The sequence below is a fragment of the Stegostoma tigrinum genome, chromosome 23 (assembly GCF_030684315.1).
Source record: "Stegostoma tigrinum isolate sSteTig4 chromosome 23, sSteTig4.hap1, whole genome shotgun sequence".
Lineage (NCBI taxonomy): Eukaryota > Metazoa > Chordata > Chondrichthyes > Orectolobiformes > Stegostomatidae > Stegostoma > Stegostoma tigrinum.
In genome coordinates, this window is record NC_081376.1 from 51,376,605 (window position 1) to 51,397,458 (window position 20,854).

Sequence of the window (20,854 nt, forward strand, 5' to 3'; positions counted from 1 at the left end):
GAGGGAGTACAGCATAGGTTCACGAGGTCAATTCCCAGAATGGCGGGACTATCATATGTTGAAAGATTGGAGCGACTGGGCTTGTATAACACTTGAGTTTAGAAGGATGAGAGGGGATCTGATTGAGGCATATAAGATTATTAAGCGGGTTTTGAGAAGATTTGTAGCTTAGGTTGGGGTTCTGGATGTGAGTTTGCTTGCTGAGCTGGAAGGTTAGTTTTCAGACGTTTCGTCACCATTCTAGGTAACATCATCAGTAATCCTCCGACGAAGGGCTGGTGTTATGTCCCGCTTTCTATTTAAATGTTTAGGTTTCCTTGGATTGTTGATGTCATTTCCTGTTCTTTTTCTCAGGGGGTGGTAGATTGATTTGGAGCCAATGTGTTTGTTGATGGAGTTCCGGTTGGAATGCCATGCTTCTAGGAATTCTCATGCGTGTCTCTGTTTGGCTTTTCCTAGGATGGATGTGTTGTCCCGATCAAAGTGCTGTCCTTCCTCGTCTGTGTGTAAGGATACGAGTGATAGTGGGTCATGTCGTTTTGTGGCTAGTTGACGTTCATGCATCCTGGTGGCTAGCTTTCTGCCAGTTTGTCCAATGTAGTGTTTGTCACAGTTGTTGCAAGGTACTTTGTAGATGACGTTCGTTTTATTTGTTGTCTGTATAGGGTCTTTTAAGTTCATTAGCTGCTGTTTTAGTGTGTTGGTGGGTTTGTGGGCTACCCTGATGCCAAGAGGTCCGAGTAGTCTGGCAGTCATTTCGGAAATGTCTTTGATGTAGGGGAGAGTGGTTATGATTTCTGGGCCTGTTTTGTCTGTTTGTTTGGGTTTGTTGCTGAGAAACCATATCCACTCTCCCCTACATCAAAGACATTTCCGAAATGACTGCCAGACTACTCGGACCTCTTGGCATCAGGGTAGCCCACAAACCCACCAACACACTAAAACAGCAGCTAATGAACTTAAAAGACCCTATACAGACAACAAGCAAAACGAACGTCATCTACAAAATACCTTGCAAGAACTGTGACAAACACTACATTGGACAAACTGGCAGGAAGCTAGCCACCAGGATACATGAACATCAACTAGCCACAAAACGACATGACCCACTATCACTCGTATCCTTACTTACAGATGAGGAAGGACACCACTTTGATTGGGACAACACATCCATCCTAGGAAAAGCCAAACCGAGACACGCATGAGAATTCCTAGAAGCATGGCATTCCAACTGGAACTCCATCAACAAACACATTGATTTGGAGCCAATCTACCACCCCCTGAGAAAAAGAACAGGAAATGACATCACCAATGCAGGAAATGACATCACCAACCCAAGGAAACCCAAACATATAAATAGAAAGCGGGACATAACACCAGCGCTTCGTCGGAGGCTCACTGATGATGTTACCTAGAATGGTGACAAAACGTCTGAAAACTAACCTTCCAGCTCAGCGAGCAAACTCACATCAAGATTATTAAGGGATTGGACACTCTGGAGGCAGGAAGCATGTTTCCGCTGATGGGTGAGTCCAGAACCAGAGGACACAGTTTAAAAATAAGGGGTAGGCCATTTAGAACAGAGTTGAGGAAAAACTTCTTCACCCAGAGAGTAGTGGATATATGGAATGCTCTGCCCCAGAAGGCAGTGGAGGCCAACTCTCTGGATACTTTTAAGAAAGAGATAGATAGAGCTCTTAAAGATAGAGGAATCAAGGGTTATGGGGATAAGGCAGGAACAGGATACTGATTGTGGATGATTAGCCGTGATCATAATGAATGGTGGTGCTGGCTCGAAGAGCCGAATGGCCTACTCCAGCACCTATTGTCCATTGTCTATTGATATACTTATTATTGAGGGGAACAACCACAGGGAATCCATGCACTATCTATCCATTTTCTTTCCCGCTCTTGACGGTCACCCAACTACCTTTATCCTGTAACTTGGGTGCTACTACCTGCCTTTAACTTCTACCTGTCACCCCCTCAGCCTCCTGAATGATCTGGAGTTCATCCAGCCCCAGCCCCAGACCCAGCTCCAGTTCCCTAACACAGTTTGTTAGGAGCTGGAGTTGGGTGCACTTCTCACAGATGAAGTCAGCAGTGACACTAGTAGTGACCCTTACCTCCCACATCCTACAAGCAGAGCTTGCAACTGCCCTAGCTTCCATTCTCTATGCTCTAGATTGCCAAAAGAGATCAAGAGAAAGGAAAAAAGAGAAATAAATGAAAAGCTCACCTTACCGACCCTCCACACAGTCTTCTTTTTGGTTAGAGAAGGAGGATGGGTGGGAGAGACTACACGTGTAGTGTTTTTCAACCTAACTCCCTAATATATATTAGTTCACTTACCCAACAGTCCTCTTGTCCACGTTTGATCCTGCTCAGCTTCGCTCTGTCTATTCACAAGGCAAGTATTTTATGCAGAAACCTCACCGTCCTGTCTCCCCCCGGCACGTGCCCTCACATCTCCCGCTGTTGAATTTGTTTAAATTATTTGAGAATTCATTTTCTGTTTTGTTGATAGACAAACTTATATGCTTTGAAATAAATGAGCCGTCAACTTGTATACATATTTTTCTGATTTCTGTCAGGAATGTTACGTGCATAATTTACTGAGGATCACTGTATATTTCCCAGTGCTGCGCTTAAAGATTTTGGAACTTGTAGTGGAAAAATTCCTAAAACTGGATGTAAGTACTCAGCAACTTGAAATACATTCTGCAGTGATTGGTTTTTCGGGGTTGTAATTCTTGCTTTAATTCAAGTGGTTAAGATTTCCCAGGTACTGTAAGAACAATGCGTTGGCAATATAGAACATAGAACAGTACAGCACAGAACAGGCCCTTCAGCCCACAATGTTGTGCCGACCATTGATCCTCATGTATGCACCCTCAAATTTCTGTGACCATATGCATGTCCAGCAGTCTCTTAAATGACCCCAATGACCTTGCTTCCACAACTGCTGCTGGCAACGCATTCCATGCTCTCACAACTCTCTGTGTAAAGAACCCGCCTCTGACATCCCCTCTATACTTTCCACCAACCAGCTTAAAACTATGACCCCTCGTGCTAGCCATTTCTGCCCTGGGAAATAGTCTCTGGCTATCAACTCTATCTATGCCTCTCATTATCTTGTATACCTCAATTAGGTCCCCTCTCCTCCTCCTTTTCTCCAATGAAATAAGTCCGAGCTCAGTCAACCTCTCTTCATAAGATAAGCCCTCCAGTCCAGGCAGCATCCTGGTAAACCTCCTCTGAACCCTCCCCAAAGCATCCACATCTTTCCTATAATACGGCGACCAGAACTGGACGCGGTATTCCAAATGCGGTCTAACCAAAGCTTTATAGAGCTGCAACAAGATCTCATGACTCTTAAACGCAATCCCCCTGTTAATGAAAGCCAAAACACCATATGCTTTCTTAACAACCCTGTCCACTTGGGTGGCCATTTTAAGGGATCTATGTATCTGCACACCAAGATCCCTCTGTTCCTCCACACTGCCAAGAATCCTATCCTTAATCCTGTACTCAGCTTTCAAATTCGACCTTCCAAAATGCATCACCTCGCATTTATCCAGGTTGAACTCCATCTGCCACCTCTCAGCCCATCTCTGCATCCTGTCAGTGTCCCGCTGCAGCCTGCAACAGCCCTCTATACTGTCAACGACACCTCCGACCTTTGTGTCGTCTGCAAACTTGCTGACCCATGCTTCAATCCCCTCATCCAAGTCATTAATAAAAATTACAAACAGTAGAGGCCCAAGGACAGAGCCCTGTGGAACCCCACTCACCACTGACTTCCAGGCAGAATATTTTCCTTCTACTACCACTCGCTGTCTTCTGTTGGCCAGCCAATTCTGTATCCAAGCAGCTAAGTTCCCCTGTATCCCATTCCTCCTGACCTTCTGAATGAGCCTACCATGGGGAACCTTATCAAATGCCTTACTGAAGTCCATATACACCACATCCACAGCTCGACCCTCATCAACTTTTCTAGTCACATCCTCAAAAAACTCGATAAGGTTTGTGAGGCATGACCTACCCCTCACAAAGCCGTGTTGACTGTATTTGATCAAGCCATGCTCCTCCAGATGGTCATAAATCCTATCCCTCAGAATCCTTTCTAACACATTGCAGACGACAGACGTGAGACTTACTGGTCTGTAATTGCCGGGGATTTCCGTATTTCCTTTCTTGAAGAGAGGAATTACATTTGCCTCTCTCCAGTCCTCAGGTACGACTCCAGTGGAGAGCGAGGATGCAAAGATCTTCACAAGTGGCGAAGCAATTTCATTTCTCGCTTCCCAAAGCAGCCGACGACAAATCTGGTCCGGGCCTGGCGACTTATCAATCTTAATGTTTGACAAAATTTTCAGCACATCTTCCTCTATCTCTACCCATTCCAGCATGCACACCTGCTCTTCAAAGGTTTCATTCACTACAAAGTTTGTTTCTTTCGTAAAGACAGAAGCAAAAAACTCATTAAGAGCTTCCCCTACCTTCTCAGACTCCACACACAAGTTCCCTATGCTATCCCTGATCGGCCCTACTCTTTCTTTGACCATTCTCTTATTCCTCACATAAGTGTAAAATGCCTTTGTGTTTTCCCTGATTCCTTCTGCCAAGCCTTTCTCGTGCCCCCTCCTGGCTCTCCTCAGCCCTTTTTTGAGCTCCTTCCTTGCCTGCGAGTAATCCTCTCTAGCTGAACTTGACCCTAGCTTCCTCCACCTTATGTAAGCTACCTTCTTCCTCTTCACAAGAAGCTCCACTGCTCTCGCCATCCAAGGTTCCTTTATCTTATCCCTTCTTGCCTGTCTCAGAGGGACATATTTACTCATCACTCTGTGATAAGTAAAACATATCTGTTTTAAGTAGCAAATTTTTGTTTTTCATGAAAGAAAACCACAATTTTCACTGTTTATTCAACACTTTGTCCTAAAAGAGTTAGAATGTTGCTGAGAATGTAAATTGTATTGGTAGAAAATGTTTTAAAACTTTAGCTGTGAACTGGCAGGCAGATTCTTCACTTGCGAAGATCAGTTGGGAAGAGATTCGTCAGCGATTTTGTTGGCACAACCGTTGGCGGCTGTAGAGTCCTATCCTGGACTTGCAGATCCTGGGGCAGTGCAGGCAGGGGAATGCTCCGGACAGCGGGGCTTGAGATGAGGGACCCTTCCTGCCTTTCCATCTGTCCTCTGCAGCTGCTCTCCTTGAACATTCGAACAGCTCCGTTGCCGTCGTAGTTTTCTTCTGCCATGCGTCCCTGTCAGGGGCCAGCTTTTGCCATTCCATTAAGGAGATGCCGGCCTGAGACAGCTGTTGCTTCAGTTGGTCCTTGTAGCGCTTGCGCGGGGCATCGCGGTTTCTTTTGCCGTCGCAGAGTTCCCCGAAGAACACTGTCTTGGGTATTCTGGTGTTGTCCATCCGCGATACATGACCTGACCATCGAAGTTGCTTCAGGAGAAGGGTCGCTTCGATGCTGGGGAGCCGGGCCTTTTCCAGCACTTCGTTTTTAGAGACGCGGTCCTGCCAGGTGATGCCCAATATAGACCGCAGGCAACGTTGGTGGAATCGTTCCAGCAGCCGCATCTGTTTCTGATACAGAACCCAGGCCTCGGAGCCGTAGAGCAGTGTGGTGATGACCGCAGCCTTGTAAATCTGGATTTTCGTCGACATGCTTATCGAGTGGTTTCCCCATACACGCTTCTGCAGTTGCCCGAAGGCGCTACTTGCTTTTGCAAGGCGATTGTCGACGTCTCCTGTGACTGTAGCATCGTTGGAGATTATGCTTCCCAGGTACATGAAGCGTTTGACCGTTTTGAGGAGGTGGCTGTCGATCGAGATTCGAGGTGGGTTGTATGCGCTGCATGGTGGCTTATGGTACAGGATCTCTGTCTTCTTCAGACTGATCGTTAGCCCAAAAGCCTTTGCAGCTTCGGAGAAGCGCGCCACTGCAGTCTGTAGCGCATCTTCTGTGTGTGTGAGTAGGGCGCGGTTGTCCGCATACAGCAGCTCCATGATGGGCTCCCGTGTTGTCTTCATGCGAACGAGGAAGCGGCGCAGATTGAAGATATTGCTGTCCGCGCGGAAGCGAATGTAGGTGCTGTTCGTGATGCCCTCCTTCGCTTCCTGCAGCATCATGTTGAAGAAGATAATGAAGAGCGTTGGTGCCAAAATGCAGCCCTGCTTCACGCTGTTGCTGATGGGGAACGGGTGTGATAGGTCACTGTTGTATTTCACCTTGCCGCTCTGACCTTCATGAAGTTGCTGTAGGATGGTTAAGAACTTAGGAGGGCATCCGAGCTTCCCCAGGATTTTCCATAGACCGTCGCGGCTGACAGTATCGAAGGCTATGGTGAGGTCACTGAATGCCGCGTACAGTCCAACGTTCTGTTCCTGGCGTTTCTCCTAAAGTTGGCGTAGTGCGAAGATCATGTAAATGTATTTGTAATTGTAAATTAAATTGTATTGGTAGAAAATGTTTAAAACTTTAGCTGTGAACTATTAAGACCATAAGACATAAGAGTGGAAGTAAGGCCATTTGGCCCATCAAGTTCACTCCGCCATTTAAATCATGGCTGATGGGCATTTCAACTCCATTTCCCTGCACTCTCCCCGTAGCCCTTGATTCCTTGTGAGATCACGAATTTGTCGATCTCTGCCTTGAATGCATCTAACGTCCCAGCCTCCACTGCACTCGGTGGTAATGAATTCCACAAGCCCACCACTCTCTGGCTGAAGAAATGTCTCCTCATTTCAGTTTTAAATTTATGCCCTCTAATTTTAAGGCCTTGCCCACGGGTCCTAGTCTCCCCGCCTAATGGGAACAACCTCCTAGCGTCCACCCCTTCTAAGCCATACATTATCTTGTAAGTTTCTATTAGATCTCCCGTCAACCTTCTAAACTCTAATGAGTACAGGATACTTAGCCGTTCATCATACGTTAAACCTACCATTCCAGGGATCATCCGTGTGAATCTCCGCTGGACACGCCCCAGGGCTAGTATGTCCTTCCTGAGGTGTGGGGCCCAAAATTGGACACACTACTCTAAATGGGGCCTAACTAGAGCTTTATAAAGCCTCAGAAGCACATCGCTACTTTTATATTCCAACCCTCTTGAGATAAATGACAACATTACATTTGCTTTCTTAATCACGGACTCTACCTGCATCTATCCCTTAAATCATTATGTTGGTGTTCCTAATATGACAAAATGGAGCTGAAGCAAAAAAAGAGTGTGAATTCATTTTATGACACAGGATAAACAACACAGAAAAAGGCCATTCAACTCAATTGGTCTATGGCAAAGTTTGTGCTCCATTTGAAGCTCCTCTCATCTTTCCTTATTTAAATCTACCATTGTAACTGTCTGTACCCTTTTCCTTCAAGCTTGTTCAGCTTCCCCTTAAATGCATCTTTCTTATTAACTTCATCCACAGCCTGTGGCAGCAGGTTGCACCTTCTTGCCACCCTTTGGGGAAAGAGGTTTCTTGTGAATTCTGTACTTGATTGTTTGGTGAGAATCTTATATTTGATATAGTTTCTACAACTGCAATACAGTACATTCTTACAGGCCAGTTCCTACTCTTGTAGACTCAGTACAGTTCACACTAGTTGACCAATTACCTGTTCTTATAATTGGTCAAGTTGTTCAAGGCCATTAATCCATTCTGCTGTCACATTCATCTGTGTTGAGCTTCATTTATTGATGAACTATCCTGTACCCCCATGCTCTGCTTTCTGTCTTGAAGTTAGTAATCCATTCCACTACTTGCACCCTGACCCCACATATTCTAATCTTATTTATTAGTCTATTATGAGGCACCTTATCGAAGGCCTTTTGAAAATCCAGAAGAATCATATTTACTACATTTAGTTCTGGTTTAATATGCAATTACTGCTCACCAGGAAAGATTCTGGCACTGCAGGTATTACTATTACTATTACCATTACCAGAGATTATTTAAATTTTATTCACTGTTAGCTTGAATTAACTCGGTGCTGTATGATCTTTTCTAATACAATATTTTCCTTACAGATACATGTTCAATTATGTGGGGTTTATCCTAAAGAACGTTATAAAATATAATTTAATGCAGCCTAAATCTTGCATTCATTTAGAATCAAATTTTTAAAGAAATTTTTACGCTATAATCATAGATCTTATTTTCCAGGTAAGTGCATCTCGTAATGATATTGAAGATGCAGAAGAAGCCGTTGCTGAGGCTAAGAATGGATTGTCTACATGTGCAGAGGAAGGCCTCTTTGACATGGTAAATATTTTTAAAACTGCTTAAAGCCTGCATTTTCTGTGAACATTTGTATCAATTGTAATTAGAACTTGTATGTAATTTTATTGCAAAATATTAAGGCATACTGAGGAGTATCTCACCGCTGCCACAAATGTAGATATACAATCAATCCATGCCAATAACATATGTTCTCTCATGCCAACCATAGAGTACATTTCCTAACTTGTTTTCCTATTGCTGTGGTCTTACACTGGCTGTGGGATATTAAAGTTTTATTGAACTTTTCATTAGTGATGGTGAAGAATTTTGAAAAGTTAACTTAGTGGTGCATACTTAGCATCCATTAAGCTTGAAATATGACCACCAAAACAGTATAGATTATCCTGATATATTATTTGGTATGTTGGATTTTACAGGCTGGTCTGTACAGTATCATAGTTCAACTTCAGACTTTCCTGTGAATTGGAAACTGCAGTAACTGTATCTCAAAATACATAAAATTACCAGAAGAATCTGTCCACAATATCATGGAAATATGGATTGCTTATAGTATTGCCAAATAGCAGTACGTGAATTGGATCTGGACAAATGCCTTGCTTTTTTTTTATTAGCTCATCACTGTCCAACTCCTCACTTTGCATCCTACTGGGTTGTCAGACCTTATTGGGCAAAAAAAAAGATGCAAACCATTTTTTACTACAGTTACTGCCTGACAACATATAAAGAATAATTTCTGTGAGAATTGTGTGATTTGGGTGAAATCATGGTAGCAATCAATTGCTGGGAGAAGGAAGTAAGAATGTGAAAATTGTAACTTGCTGTCATTAGCATTTTTCTTTCTCAAGGCCTTCTGTTCATGTGTTTTCCTCTGTGCAGGATGAGGATGAAGGGAAGCGGAAAATTCAGTTGTCACTGCCAAATGACGAGATGGCTCATCCAGTGGCTGAAAGATTGGATTTTCTGATGTCCGTTTTGCTGGCTTACATAAAGGACATTTGTTACGATAATGGTGTGAACAATAATGACTTTGCTATTTCAGAGTCCTTTCTAATAAAATTGTTATATTCGTTTATGGGATATTGGCATTGCTTAACATGCCAACATTTAGGGCCCATTACTTGTTTTCTTTGAGAAGTGGTGGTGAGCCACTGCCTTGAACTGCAGCAGGCTAATGTCTGTAAGTGAGAGAGTTCTCGGATTTTAGTCGAGCGACAGTGGAGGAATGGCAGTGTTGTTCCAAGTAAGAATTATGTGTGGTTTGAAGGGGAACTCACAGGTCATGCTGTTCTCCAAAATTCACTTCTTTATCACTCAAAGCAGTAGAGTTTGTGCGTTTGGAAGGTGCTATCAAGGGAGCGTTGGTGAGTTTCTTCCTTTGTGGTAGATTTGACTGGAATCAGTGGAGACTTTTCAGTGGCGCTGACTTGTAAGTCCGGAAGTTGCTGGTGGCCTGCGCAGCCAAAAATAAACTTGGAGGGAATGCTGCCCCTAATTCCAATTGACTCTAGGTTTTCTAGGGCTTCTTGATAGCATTACTCAATCATATGCTTTATTAATGTCAATGGCAGTCACTGACGTGTCAATTTGGCGATCAGGTTCTTTGTCACGTTTAAACCAAGGCTATAAAAGGGGTCAGGAATTGAGTGGCTCTGGTAGAACACATACTGAGCATCGTTGAGCAGTTTATTACTGGTTGATAGCATTTTCATGACACCTATCATCACTTTGCTGATGTTTGGGAGTAGATTGACAGAATAATAATTGATAGCTTGTATTCATTCTGCTTCTTTGTAACAGGACATACCTGAGCAACTTTGTGTTTTTAGATAGATGCCATTGTTGTAGCTGTACTGGAAAAGTGTGGGCTAGCTCTGGAGCCCAAGTCTTCAGTAATATTGCTGGAACCTTCTGATTTCCCACAGCCTTTACAGTATTTAGTGTCTTCACATGGAGTCAACTGAATTGGTTGACATCTGGCATTTGTGGGGATCTCAGGAGGAGGCTCAGATAGACCATCACTCATAGAGTCATAGAGGTATACAGCACGGAAACAGACCCTTCAGTCCAACTCACCCATGCCCACCAGATATCCTATATTAATCTATTTCCATTTGCCAGCATTTGACCCATATTCCCCTAAACCCTTCCTATTCATATACCTACCAGATGCTTTTTAAATATTTTATTTGTAGAAACTTTCTCGTCTTCCCCTGGCAGCTCATTCCATATATGTACCACCCTCTGCGTGAAAATGTTGACCCTTAGGTCCCTTTTATATCTTGTTCTTCTCATATTAAACCATGCCCTCTAGTTTTGGACACCACTAACCTAGGGAAAAGACCTTGCTTATTTACCCTATCCATGCCCCTCATGATTTTATAAACTTCTATAAGGTCACCTGTCAGCCTCCAATGCTCCAGGGAAAATAGCTCCAGTCTATTCAGCCTCTCCCTATAGCTCGGCAGTTCTGGCTGAAAGTGGACGCAAATGCTTCAGTCTTATCTTTTGCATTGATGTCCTGGTCTCTCCTATTGTTCAGGATGGTATTTGTGAATCTTCCTTTTCCTCTGCCTCTTGTTAGTTATTTAATTGCCCACCGCAGTCCTAATTTCTTTTATTCATTTGTGGGAAGAGGGCACTGCTGGCTAGCATTGCCCATCCCTAATTGCGCAGAGGGCAGTTCAGAGTCAACCAATTGCTGTGGACCTGGAGTCATATGTAGGCCAGACCATTAATGGCAGTTTCTCAATTTCAGATTATGACCACAAATCATGGGTTGAATGGCCTGCTTCCACACTGTAGGGATTCTGTGATTGTACAATTTCTTCTGGCTGGGAAATCTAAAAACCAGGAGTTACAAGTGTAAAAACAAGGGGATGCTACTTCGGTCTAGTTAAGTTTTTTTTTAAAATGGGAAATGCTAGCACAGAGGATTGTGGGAGCTCAGTCTTTTAGCATGTTTGAGGTAGAGATTGATAGATTTCTGATTTACCAATGGCATACAGGATTATGTAAATGGGTGCATAAAAAGCATTGAAGTGATTGATCAATCTTGATGGGATTGAATGGTGGGGTAGGCTCGATGGGTTGAATGGCCTACTCCTGTACCTTTGAATTAGGTGCATTTTGCAACTTCACATTACTCTGTATAAAAAGATAGAATTTTTAAAAAAACTGTATCTCTGTTTTACTGGTGACTTTGGATTTCCTAGTGTTAATTTGGGGAAAGTTCTAGATCAGCCTCCAATCTTTTTAAGTACAAGATTGCTCTTTGAACTTAAGGGCAATCCAGGATCTACGCTGAAGAAAATAAACAGTTTATTTTTAGTGCTATATAACCTAAAACTGTGTTCATATAATTATTAATTTTGTGCTCAAATCACGAAGCCTCAGTGTGATGTCCACGGTAGCACAACATCTCAAAAGCATTCAAATTGTTTCAAAGAAATCTTTTAAATAGTAACATGATGCTTCCACGTTGAGATACATATCTGCAATAAATACTTTGTTTACTTTGTTTCTCTTACGTAGATGAGTTGGCATTGACCAGGACAAAAGAATTGTACCGAGACTTAATAGTGGTGTTTGATAAACTGGTTTTACCCACTCATGCTTCTTGTCATGTCCAGTATTTCATGTTCTATATCTGCAGCTTCAAATTGGTGAGTGCAGGTTATTTCTTGGGTTGACAATTTTTAAAACAAAATACCCGAAAACTAGTCATTGGCAATTGTTTACTTCAGAGATGATATAGATTTTGTAAGGTTTCTTTTTCTACTTTGTGTCTCTAAATGTAAATAAGATGAGTTATAAAAATAGCGTGGGACTTTTTTCACTGCAGCAGAGGAGGTTGAGGGGTGACCTTACAGAAGTTTATAAAATCATGAGGGGTATACATAATGTGAGTAACAAAGGTCTTTTCCTCTTATGGGGGGAGTTCAAAACAAGGGGGCATATTTTTAAGGTGAGAGGAGAAAGATTTAAGAAGGACATGAAGGGCAACTTTTTCACAAAGGATGGTTAATGTGTGGAATGAACTGCTGAAGGAAGTGATGGATGCAGGTGTAATAATAACGTTTAAAAGACATTTGGATAAGAACATGAAAAGGAAGATTTTGGAGAGCTATCGACCAAATGCAGACAGTTGGGACTAGTTCAGTTTGGGAGAACATGGTCAGCATGGACAAGTTGGACCAAAGGGTCTGTTTCCTTGCTGTAAGATTTTCTGACACCAGGCTAACTACATAGCATATGCTGCTGTGCAAACTGATCTGCTGGAGGGAGATGGGCACAAAGCTGAGCAGAGTCTGGTTCCAACTATGAACCAAAAACAGTTATATTCATCTTACAGGAGTTGTAATCTTCAATTATATTGGAAGCTAATATTGGAATACCTTTTGAAACAGTTTTTGAAGTATCTTTCTGGAACTGGTAAGCTGATGCCATGCAGTTTATTTTCACAGAATCACGAAATTGTTATGGCACAGAAGTGACAATATGGCCTATTGTGTTTCACCAGCTCTCCAATTCTGCTGCCTTTTTCCGTACTGTTGTGTGGAATCATCAATTTTCTGTTGACTGCCTTAATTGAACATGCCTTCACTACTCTCCAAGCAGTGTATTCCACTGTGTAAGCCACTTGTATGAAAATGTTTTTCCTCATATCAGATTTACTACTTTTGTAAATCACTTTAAACAGTACTCTTTTGTTCTTGATTCTTCTACGAGTGGGACCTGTTTCTCATTATCTACTAAACCCAGCCTCTTCTCCAAGGGGTACAGTCCCAAACTCTCCAGTCTGTCCTCGTAACTGAAGTTTGTCATCCCTGAAACAGTCTTGCAAATCTCTTCTGCATGGTCTCCAATGAGTTCATATCTGTTTAATAATGTGGCACTCAGAACTGTATTCAGTACTCTATCCGAGGACTGACAAGTGTTTTGTGAACATTCAGCATTATTTCCTTGCTGTGCCCCTCTTAATATAGCCCAAAATACTTTGTACTTTGTTAACTTCTCTCTCCACCTGTCCTGCCACTTTCAACGATCTGTGCACATGATCACACGTGTTCCTCTGTTCCTGTACTCCCTTCAGAAGTCTACCCTTTGTTTTATATTATCTGTCCATGTGCTTCCAACCAAAACACATCACTCACTCTTTTCTGTATTGAACTTCATTTACCACCTCTGTGGCTACTGCACCAATGTGTATATGTCCCTTGAAGTTCTATTTTAAAGCTACACTTGAAGAGCTGTCTGTCAAAGAAGCTCACAAAGAATGATGTTTTGCACTTTTCTCACTACTCCAGAATGCCTGTCATACCAGTTATCTTTATCCACTTTTGCTAATACTTTAAATAGCCTACAAGATGTGCTGCCATCCATGTATAATGGTAGCTAACCACCTGCCCTGTGTTGTGAATATTCGATAATCTAATGTGAATTCCTTCCAATTTACAGTAAGCAGCTAGCAATAATTAATTTTAAATCAACCTATATGTTTTGCACAGCAATTTGAAGCTCAGCCCTCAACTAAAATATATTTTTATTTTCACAAGATGAATCTTCTGTTGGCAATTTGACCTATGTAACATGGTATTTAAAATGGAGTTTGCACTATTATAATTCCTGCTTACCTTGCTTCTCCCCCAGAAGAAAATGAATCCTTAGCGACATAGCTTCCAAGCAGAAATGTCTCCCTAATGGGTTCTGTGAAAGTTCAGGATATCGGTCTATCATTGGAGATCTAAGCCATCAACTTTCAAATGCACTCTGCAGATGAATGCATGTCCTTATTGCAGGAGGCCTGCAAATACCAGTTTTAAATATAGAACAGACGTAGGATGAGTGAAGTTGGAACATGGGTCTGGGGAGTAAACTGCTTAATTTTCTGACTGCCATTTTTCAGGGATTGGCAGAAGCTTTCCTTGAACACCTTTGGAAGATGATGCAGAATCCAAATAATCCTGCCATAATAAGACAAGCAGCTGCAGGCTACATTGGAAGTTTTCTGGCAAGAGCAACGTATATTCCTGTGCTGTAAGTAATCAATGGGTCTCATTGCTTGATATAAACTAGACAAATTTTGAACAGTGTATGTAATTTCTGGTTTTTAAATGACAAGTTCTATGATGAGTGACTGCAAAGATTTTTTCATAATTGTGATGGCCCTAACATCACTTACATAGGTAGTCTTTTATACATGATTTACTACATGGAATCTACAGCATGTAATGCTGTGTGCTGATAATTGATAGGATTTCAGACACCAGTGTAAAGTATGTCACAAGGTGACTTACTGCTTCAAAGGTGCACAACATATCATTGTATTTTCGCTGGCACTGGGTCAAAAACCTGGAACCCCCTTCCTGACAGCTACGGTTTGATGTACCTATACCTGAGTGACTGCATCACTTCAAGAAGGCAGCTCACCACTACCATCTCAAAGGCAATTGAGGATGGACAATTAATGATGACCTAGCTGTTAACAGATATTTTTAAAAATCTCAACTTATTATTCATCATATTTTAAATAACTTGTACTAGGCTAATTTTCCCTTCCTTCAGGTTTCTTCTGCAATGTGTAGTGATTCTATTGCTTTCTAACCCAGGTACCATTCTGTAGCAATGCCCAACCATGCAAATGCTGCAGAACAGGTGGAGATGATGGACAAGTGTCAGAGAATAAGCAAGATAAATATTAATATCAAACTAAGAAATGACAATAACTTGTATAGAACATAGAACAGTACAGCACAGAACAGGCCCTTCAGCCCACAATGTTGTGCCGACCATTGATCCATGTATGCACCCTCAAATTTCTGTGACCATATGCATGTCCAGCAGTCTCTTAAATGACCCCAATGACCTTGCTTCCACAACTGCTGCTGGCAACGCATTCCATGCTCTCTCAACTCTCTGTGTAAAGAACCCGCCTCTGACATCCCCTCTATACTTTCCACCAACCAGCTTAAAACTATGACCCCTCGTGCTAGCCATTTCTGCCCTGGGAAATAGTCTCTGGCTATCAACTCTATCTATGCCTCTCATTATCTTGTATACCTCAATTAGGTCCCCTCTCCTCCTCCTTTTCTCCAATGAAATAAGTCCGAGCTCAGTCAACCTCTCTTCATAAGATAAGCCCTCCAGTCCAGGCAGCATCCTGGTAAACCTCCTCTGAACCCTCTCCAAAGCATCCACATCTTTCCTATAATAGGGCGACCAGAACTGGACGCAGTATTCCAAGTGCGGTCTAACCAAAGTTTTATAGAGCTGCAACAAGATCTCACGACTCTTAAACTCAATCCCCCTGTTAATGAAAGCCAAAACACCATATGCTTTCTTAACAACCCTGTCCACTTGGGTGGCCAATTTAAGGGAACTATGTATCTGCACACCAAGATCCCTCTGTTCCTCCACACTGCCAAGAATCCTATCCTTAATCCTGTACTCAGCTTTCAAATTCGACCTTCCAAAATGCATCACCTCACATTTATCCAGGTTGAACTCCATCTGCCACCTCTCAGCCCATCTCTGCATCCTATCAATGTCCCGCTGCAGCCTACAACAGCCCTCTATACTGTCAACGACACCTCCGACCTTTGTGTCGTCTGAAAACTTGCTGACCCATCCTTCAATCCCCTCATCCAGGTTATGTTTTAAGTAAATCGAAAAACTGCTTAATAATAAATTAATTAACTGACGATTTCAATTCCCTTGATTAGCACTGTGAAAACGTGTTTTGATTTGCTGGTACCCTGGATACATGACTACATTGACAACCAAGATGCTGGAACGAAAGCCTACTGTGATGTGGCTCTGCATGGGCCATTCTACTCTGCTTGCCAAGCTGTATTTTACATCTTCATATTCCGCTATAAGCAAATACTGGATCGAAATCTGAAAAAAGGTATTAATGAAATTGTGTATTAAATTTGGTACTTTTTTAAAATGGGAACTATTATGAAATTTTTAAATTGGATTTTCAAAGCTCTATAAAATAGATACTAAGCTTTTATCCTTATTATAGTGGAGTGGGAGAATGGTTGCACTGTAGCCAATCTCATGCATGATAATGAAATTCTGCAGATTTGTATGTGCAATTTTCTAGATGGTTAGTTAATCTTGGTCACATTGCGGTGTGCACTTTATGAAGGGTTCCCCTCTTCACATCACAGCATTTAACCTACTATAAACTTGGGCAGACAGTCTGAATCATAACTTGTCAATTAGTAAAAGAGCAGCAGCTATACAGTTAAACTGAAGCGGACCTCTTAAGTGTGTACAGCTCATCATACCTGGGAATAGCTGTCCTAGAGATAGCATTGAGCCCAGAAAGTGGCAAATCTTTGGAATTGTTTATCATAGAATTTCTACAGTGCAGATGGAGGCCATTCCTGGAGGTCTGTTAAATTCATTCACTATGCAAGTTCAAGACAGAGATTGATAGGTTTCTTGTTGCGAATGACATCATGGAGTATGGGACTAGTGTGGAAATATGGCATTGAGATTGATGGTCAGCAATGGTCTAGAATGGTGGAGCAGGCTCAAGAGGCTGAATGGCTCACTTGCTTCTGGGTTCCTAGTGTTTAATGGGAAGGATATTATAAAGTTGGAGAGAGATCAGAAAAGATTTGCCAGGATGTTGCTGGGAATGGAAGGTTTGAGTTATAGGGAGATGCTGGGTAGGTTGAAACTTTTTTTCAGTGAAGCCAAGGAGGTTGAGAGGTGACCTTGTAGAGGTTTTTAAAATCATAAGGGGTGTAGATAAGGTGAATGGCAGGTATCTTCTCCCTATAGTACGGGATTTCAAGACAAGGGGGCATATTTTTAAGGTGACAGGAGGAAGATTTAAAAAAGGACAGGATGGGCAACTTTCTTACTCAGAGTGGTTTCTGTGTGGAATGAACTTCCAGAGGAAGTAGTGGGTGCATGTACAGTTAGAATGTTTAAAAGAAAGGTATTAAGAAAAAGCCAGGGGAACTAAAGACTGTGAGCCTGACATCAGTGGTGGGCAAGTTGTTGGAGGGAATCCTGGGCAGGGACTGATTCAGTATAGTCAACTTGATTGAGGTTTTTGTGGAAATAATGAAGAGGGCAGAATGGTGAACATGATCTACATGAACTTCAATAAAGCTTTTGGCAATGTTCCTTGTGGTAGACTGCTTAGTAAGGTTAGATCCCATGGAATACAGGGAGTACTGGCCATTTGGATACAAAACTGGCTCAGTGGTAGAAGACAGAGGCTAGTGGTGGAGGGTTGCTTTTCAGGCTGGAGGCCTGTGACCAGTGGTGGTGCTGCAAGGATCGGTGCTGGGGCCACTGCTTTTCATGATTTATCTAAATGAATTGGATGTGAATATAGGAGGTAGGAAGTAAGTTTATAGGTGATGCCAAAATTGGAGATGCAGTGTACAGTGAATAAGGTTACTTCAGTGTGCAATGGGTTCTTGATCAGATGGGCCAATGGGCTGAGGAGTGGCAGATGGAGTTTAATTTAGATAAATGTGAGGTGTGGAAAGGCAAATCAGGACAGGACTTATACACTTAATGGAGTGTTGCTGAACAAAGAGACCTTGGAGTGCAGGTTCATAGTTCTTTGAAAGTGGAGTCGCAGGTAGCCAGGATAGTGAAGAAGGTATTTGGTAAGCTTGCTGTTATTGTTCAGTGCATTGAGTATAGAAGTTGGGAGGGTATCATGTTGTGGCTGCTCAGGACATTGGTTAGGCCAATTTGGAACATTGCATGGAAACAAAATTGTTGGAAAAGCTCAGCAGATTTGGCAGCATCTGTGGAGGTGAAAACAGATTTAACGTTTCGGGTCCAGTGATCCTTCCTCAGAACTGATGGTCGTCGGGCAAATGCCAGTTTAAATACAGAAAATAGGGAGGTGGGTGGGGTAGGCAGTAAAGACAGGATAGAGCCCAAAGAGAGAGAAAGGCAGTTGGACAGACAAAGGAGTTGCTAATGATCAGGCTGGGAGGATGAGTAGTTGTTAATGGGGACTGTTAGTGACCAACAACAGGGGATGTGTAGTGGCAGGCTATGTGGTAACAAGGCCTGGTGTGTGGGGTGGGGGTTTGAAACAAGGGAGAGTTTAGGCCCTAAAATTATTGAAGTCTATTGAGTTACCACATAGCCTGTCATTACACATCCCCTGTTGTTAGTTGTTAAGATTTGGTTCATGTCCACCTAAACCCTTCCTATTCATGTACCCATCCAGGTGCCTTTTAAATGTTGAAATTGTAGCAGCCTCCACCATACCTTCCGGCAGCTCATTCCATACGCACACCACCCTTTGCATGAAAAAGTTGCCCCTTAGGTCTTGTTTAAAACTTTCCCCTTTAACTTTAGTCCTATGCCTTCTAGTTTTGGACTCCCCCACCCCAGGGAAAAGACCTTGACTATTCACCCTATCCACGCACCTCATGATTTTATAAACCTCTGTATGGTCACCCATCAGTCTCCGAAGCTCCAGGGAAAACAGCCAAGGCCCATTCAGCCTCTTCCTCTAGCTCAAACCTTCCAACCCTGGCAACATCCTTGTAAATATTTTCAGAACCCTTTGAAATTACACAACATCCTTCCTTTAGGAGGGAGACTAAAATTACATAAAAGCCAAAAGATTTATTTAGGATATCCAGTTGGCATGGACAAGTTGGACCGGAGGGTCTGTTTAAGACCCTAAGACATAGGAGTGGAAGTATGGCCATTCAGCCCATCGAGTCCACTCCGCATTTAATCATGGCTGGTGAGCATTTCAACTCCACTTCCCTGCACTCTCCCCGTAGCCCTTGATTCCTTGCGAGATCAAGAATTTATCAATCTCTGCCTTGAAGACATTTAACGTCCTGGCCTCCACTGCGCTCTGTGGCAATGAATTCCACAGGTCAACCACTCTCTGGCTGAAGAAATGTCTCCTCATTTCTGTTCTAAATTGGCCCCCTCTAATTCTCGGGCTGTGCCCACGGTTTCTAGTCTCCCCGCCTAATGGAAACAACTTCCCGGCGTCCATCCTTTCTAAGCCATGCATTATCTTGTAAGTTTCTATTAGATCTCCCCTCAACCTTCTAAACTGTAATGAGTACAATCCCAGGATTCTCAGCCGTTCATCGTATGTTAGGCCTACCATTCCAGGGATCATCCGTGTGAATCTCCGCTGGACATGCTCCAGTGCCCGTATGTCCTTCCTGAGGTGTGGGGCCCAAAATTGGACAGTATTCTAAATGGGGCCTAACTAGAGCTTCAAAAAGTTTCAGAAGCACGTCGCTGCTTTTATATTACAACCTTCTTGAGACAAATGACAACATTACATTCGCTTTCTTAATCACGGACTTAACCTGCAAATTATGCTGTTCAGCTCTGAGTCTATGACATGTAGAAAAGTACATGAATAAGAAACATTTGGAGGGATATGGACCAATGTTCAGGCAGCTGGGACGAGTTTTAGTTTGGGATTATGGTTGGCATGGACTGGTTGGACCAAAGGGACCCTGTCCGTGCTATACTTTTGAAAGTAAAATTCTTAGGAATTTCCTTTTAACTTTAGCTACTATTGAAGGCTCTTTAAATTGGTGTAATTTATTTTCAGTGTTGTACAGTAAATATTAAAAGAATTAAGTAGGAGCTTATTATTATATCATTGTATCATTTCCCTTGGTGTACAGGTTTAACATACTTACAGAATCTAAATTTTGAACGCATAGTGATGTGCCAGCTGAATCCCCTCAAAGTCTGTTTACCATCCGTTGTCAACTTGTTCGCAGCTATTACTAGGTAAGTATTATTTGTTACAGGCCAGACCAGACCCCCTGAAAATATTTTAAGGTACGTAGACCTTAACTTTTTTTTAATTTTAAAGGTAGATGTGAACTGCATGTTCCAAATGTGATGTGACCGGTCAAACTACTCGATGTTAAGCAAAACATGACTTATTTAAATATGGAGACAAAAGGACTGCAGATGCTGGAAACCAGAGTCTGTAGTGTGAGGCTGGCAAAGCACAGCAGGTCAGAGCATCTGAGGAGCAGAAAAGTCAAAGTTTCAGGTCAAAACCGGCATATGTAGATGTCAGTATGCCATATTTCAGGCTGAAGTATGGTATACTGAAGTCTACATTGCTGAGGCCAGATCTCAGCTCTCTGACACCTCCTCCTACTGTCTCCTTGATCATGATCCCATTCTGATCAACCAGACCATCAACAACCTGATCACTTCAAGAGATGTCCCGTCCACAGCCTCTAACCTGATAGTTCCCCAACCCTACACTGCTTGTTTCTATCTCCTACCCAAAATCCATATACCCAACTGATCCAGTTGACCCATCATCTCTGCCTGCCCCTGCCCCACTGAGCACGTCTCCTCCTACCTTGACTCTATTCTTTCTCCTTTGGTCCGTGAACTACCTGCCTACGTTTGTAACACAATCCAGGCTCTCCATCTTTTCCAAACCTTTTAATTCCCTGGCCCCTAACACCTCATCTTTACCATGAACGTACGGTCCGTGTACACTTGTATCCCCCACACAGAAGACCTAAAAGCCTCCGCTGACTCTCTTGTTCACTCAGCTGAACCAGTGCTCGCCCTCAACAACTTTCCTTTC

At 42.6% G+C, this 20,854-nt stretch overlaps 1 protein-coding gene across 4 annotated transcripts in view; it reads left to right on the forward strand.

The window, feature by feature from the left end:
* rrn3 (RRN3 homolog, RNA polymerase I transcription factor) overlaps positions 1-20,854 on the forward strand; it is a 48,601-nt gene that overhangs the window by 19,199 nt on the left and 8,548 nt on the right. For 3 of the 4 annotated variants that reach the window (XM_059654180.1, XM_059654179.1, XM_059654182.1), the window contains exons 8-14: positions 2,595-2,693; positions 8,179-8,277; positions 9,133-9,265; positions 11,788-11,918; positions 14,162-14,292; positions 15,978-16,162; positions 19,920-20,028. In XM_059654180.1, the coding sequence (XP_059510163.1) occupies positions 2,595-2,693; positions 8,179-8,277; positions 9,133-9,265; positions 11,788-11,918; positions 14,162-14,292; positions 15,978-16,162; positions 19,920-20,028 (887 nt within the window). The remainder of the gene's footprint in view (positions 1-2,594; positions 2,694-8,178; positions 8,278-9,132; positions 9,266-11,787; positions 11,919-14,161; positions 14,293-15,977; positions 16,163-19,919; positions 20,029-20,854) is intronic. The other variant, XM_059654181.1, reaches the window with a different exon arrangement.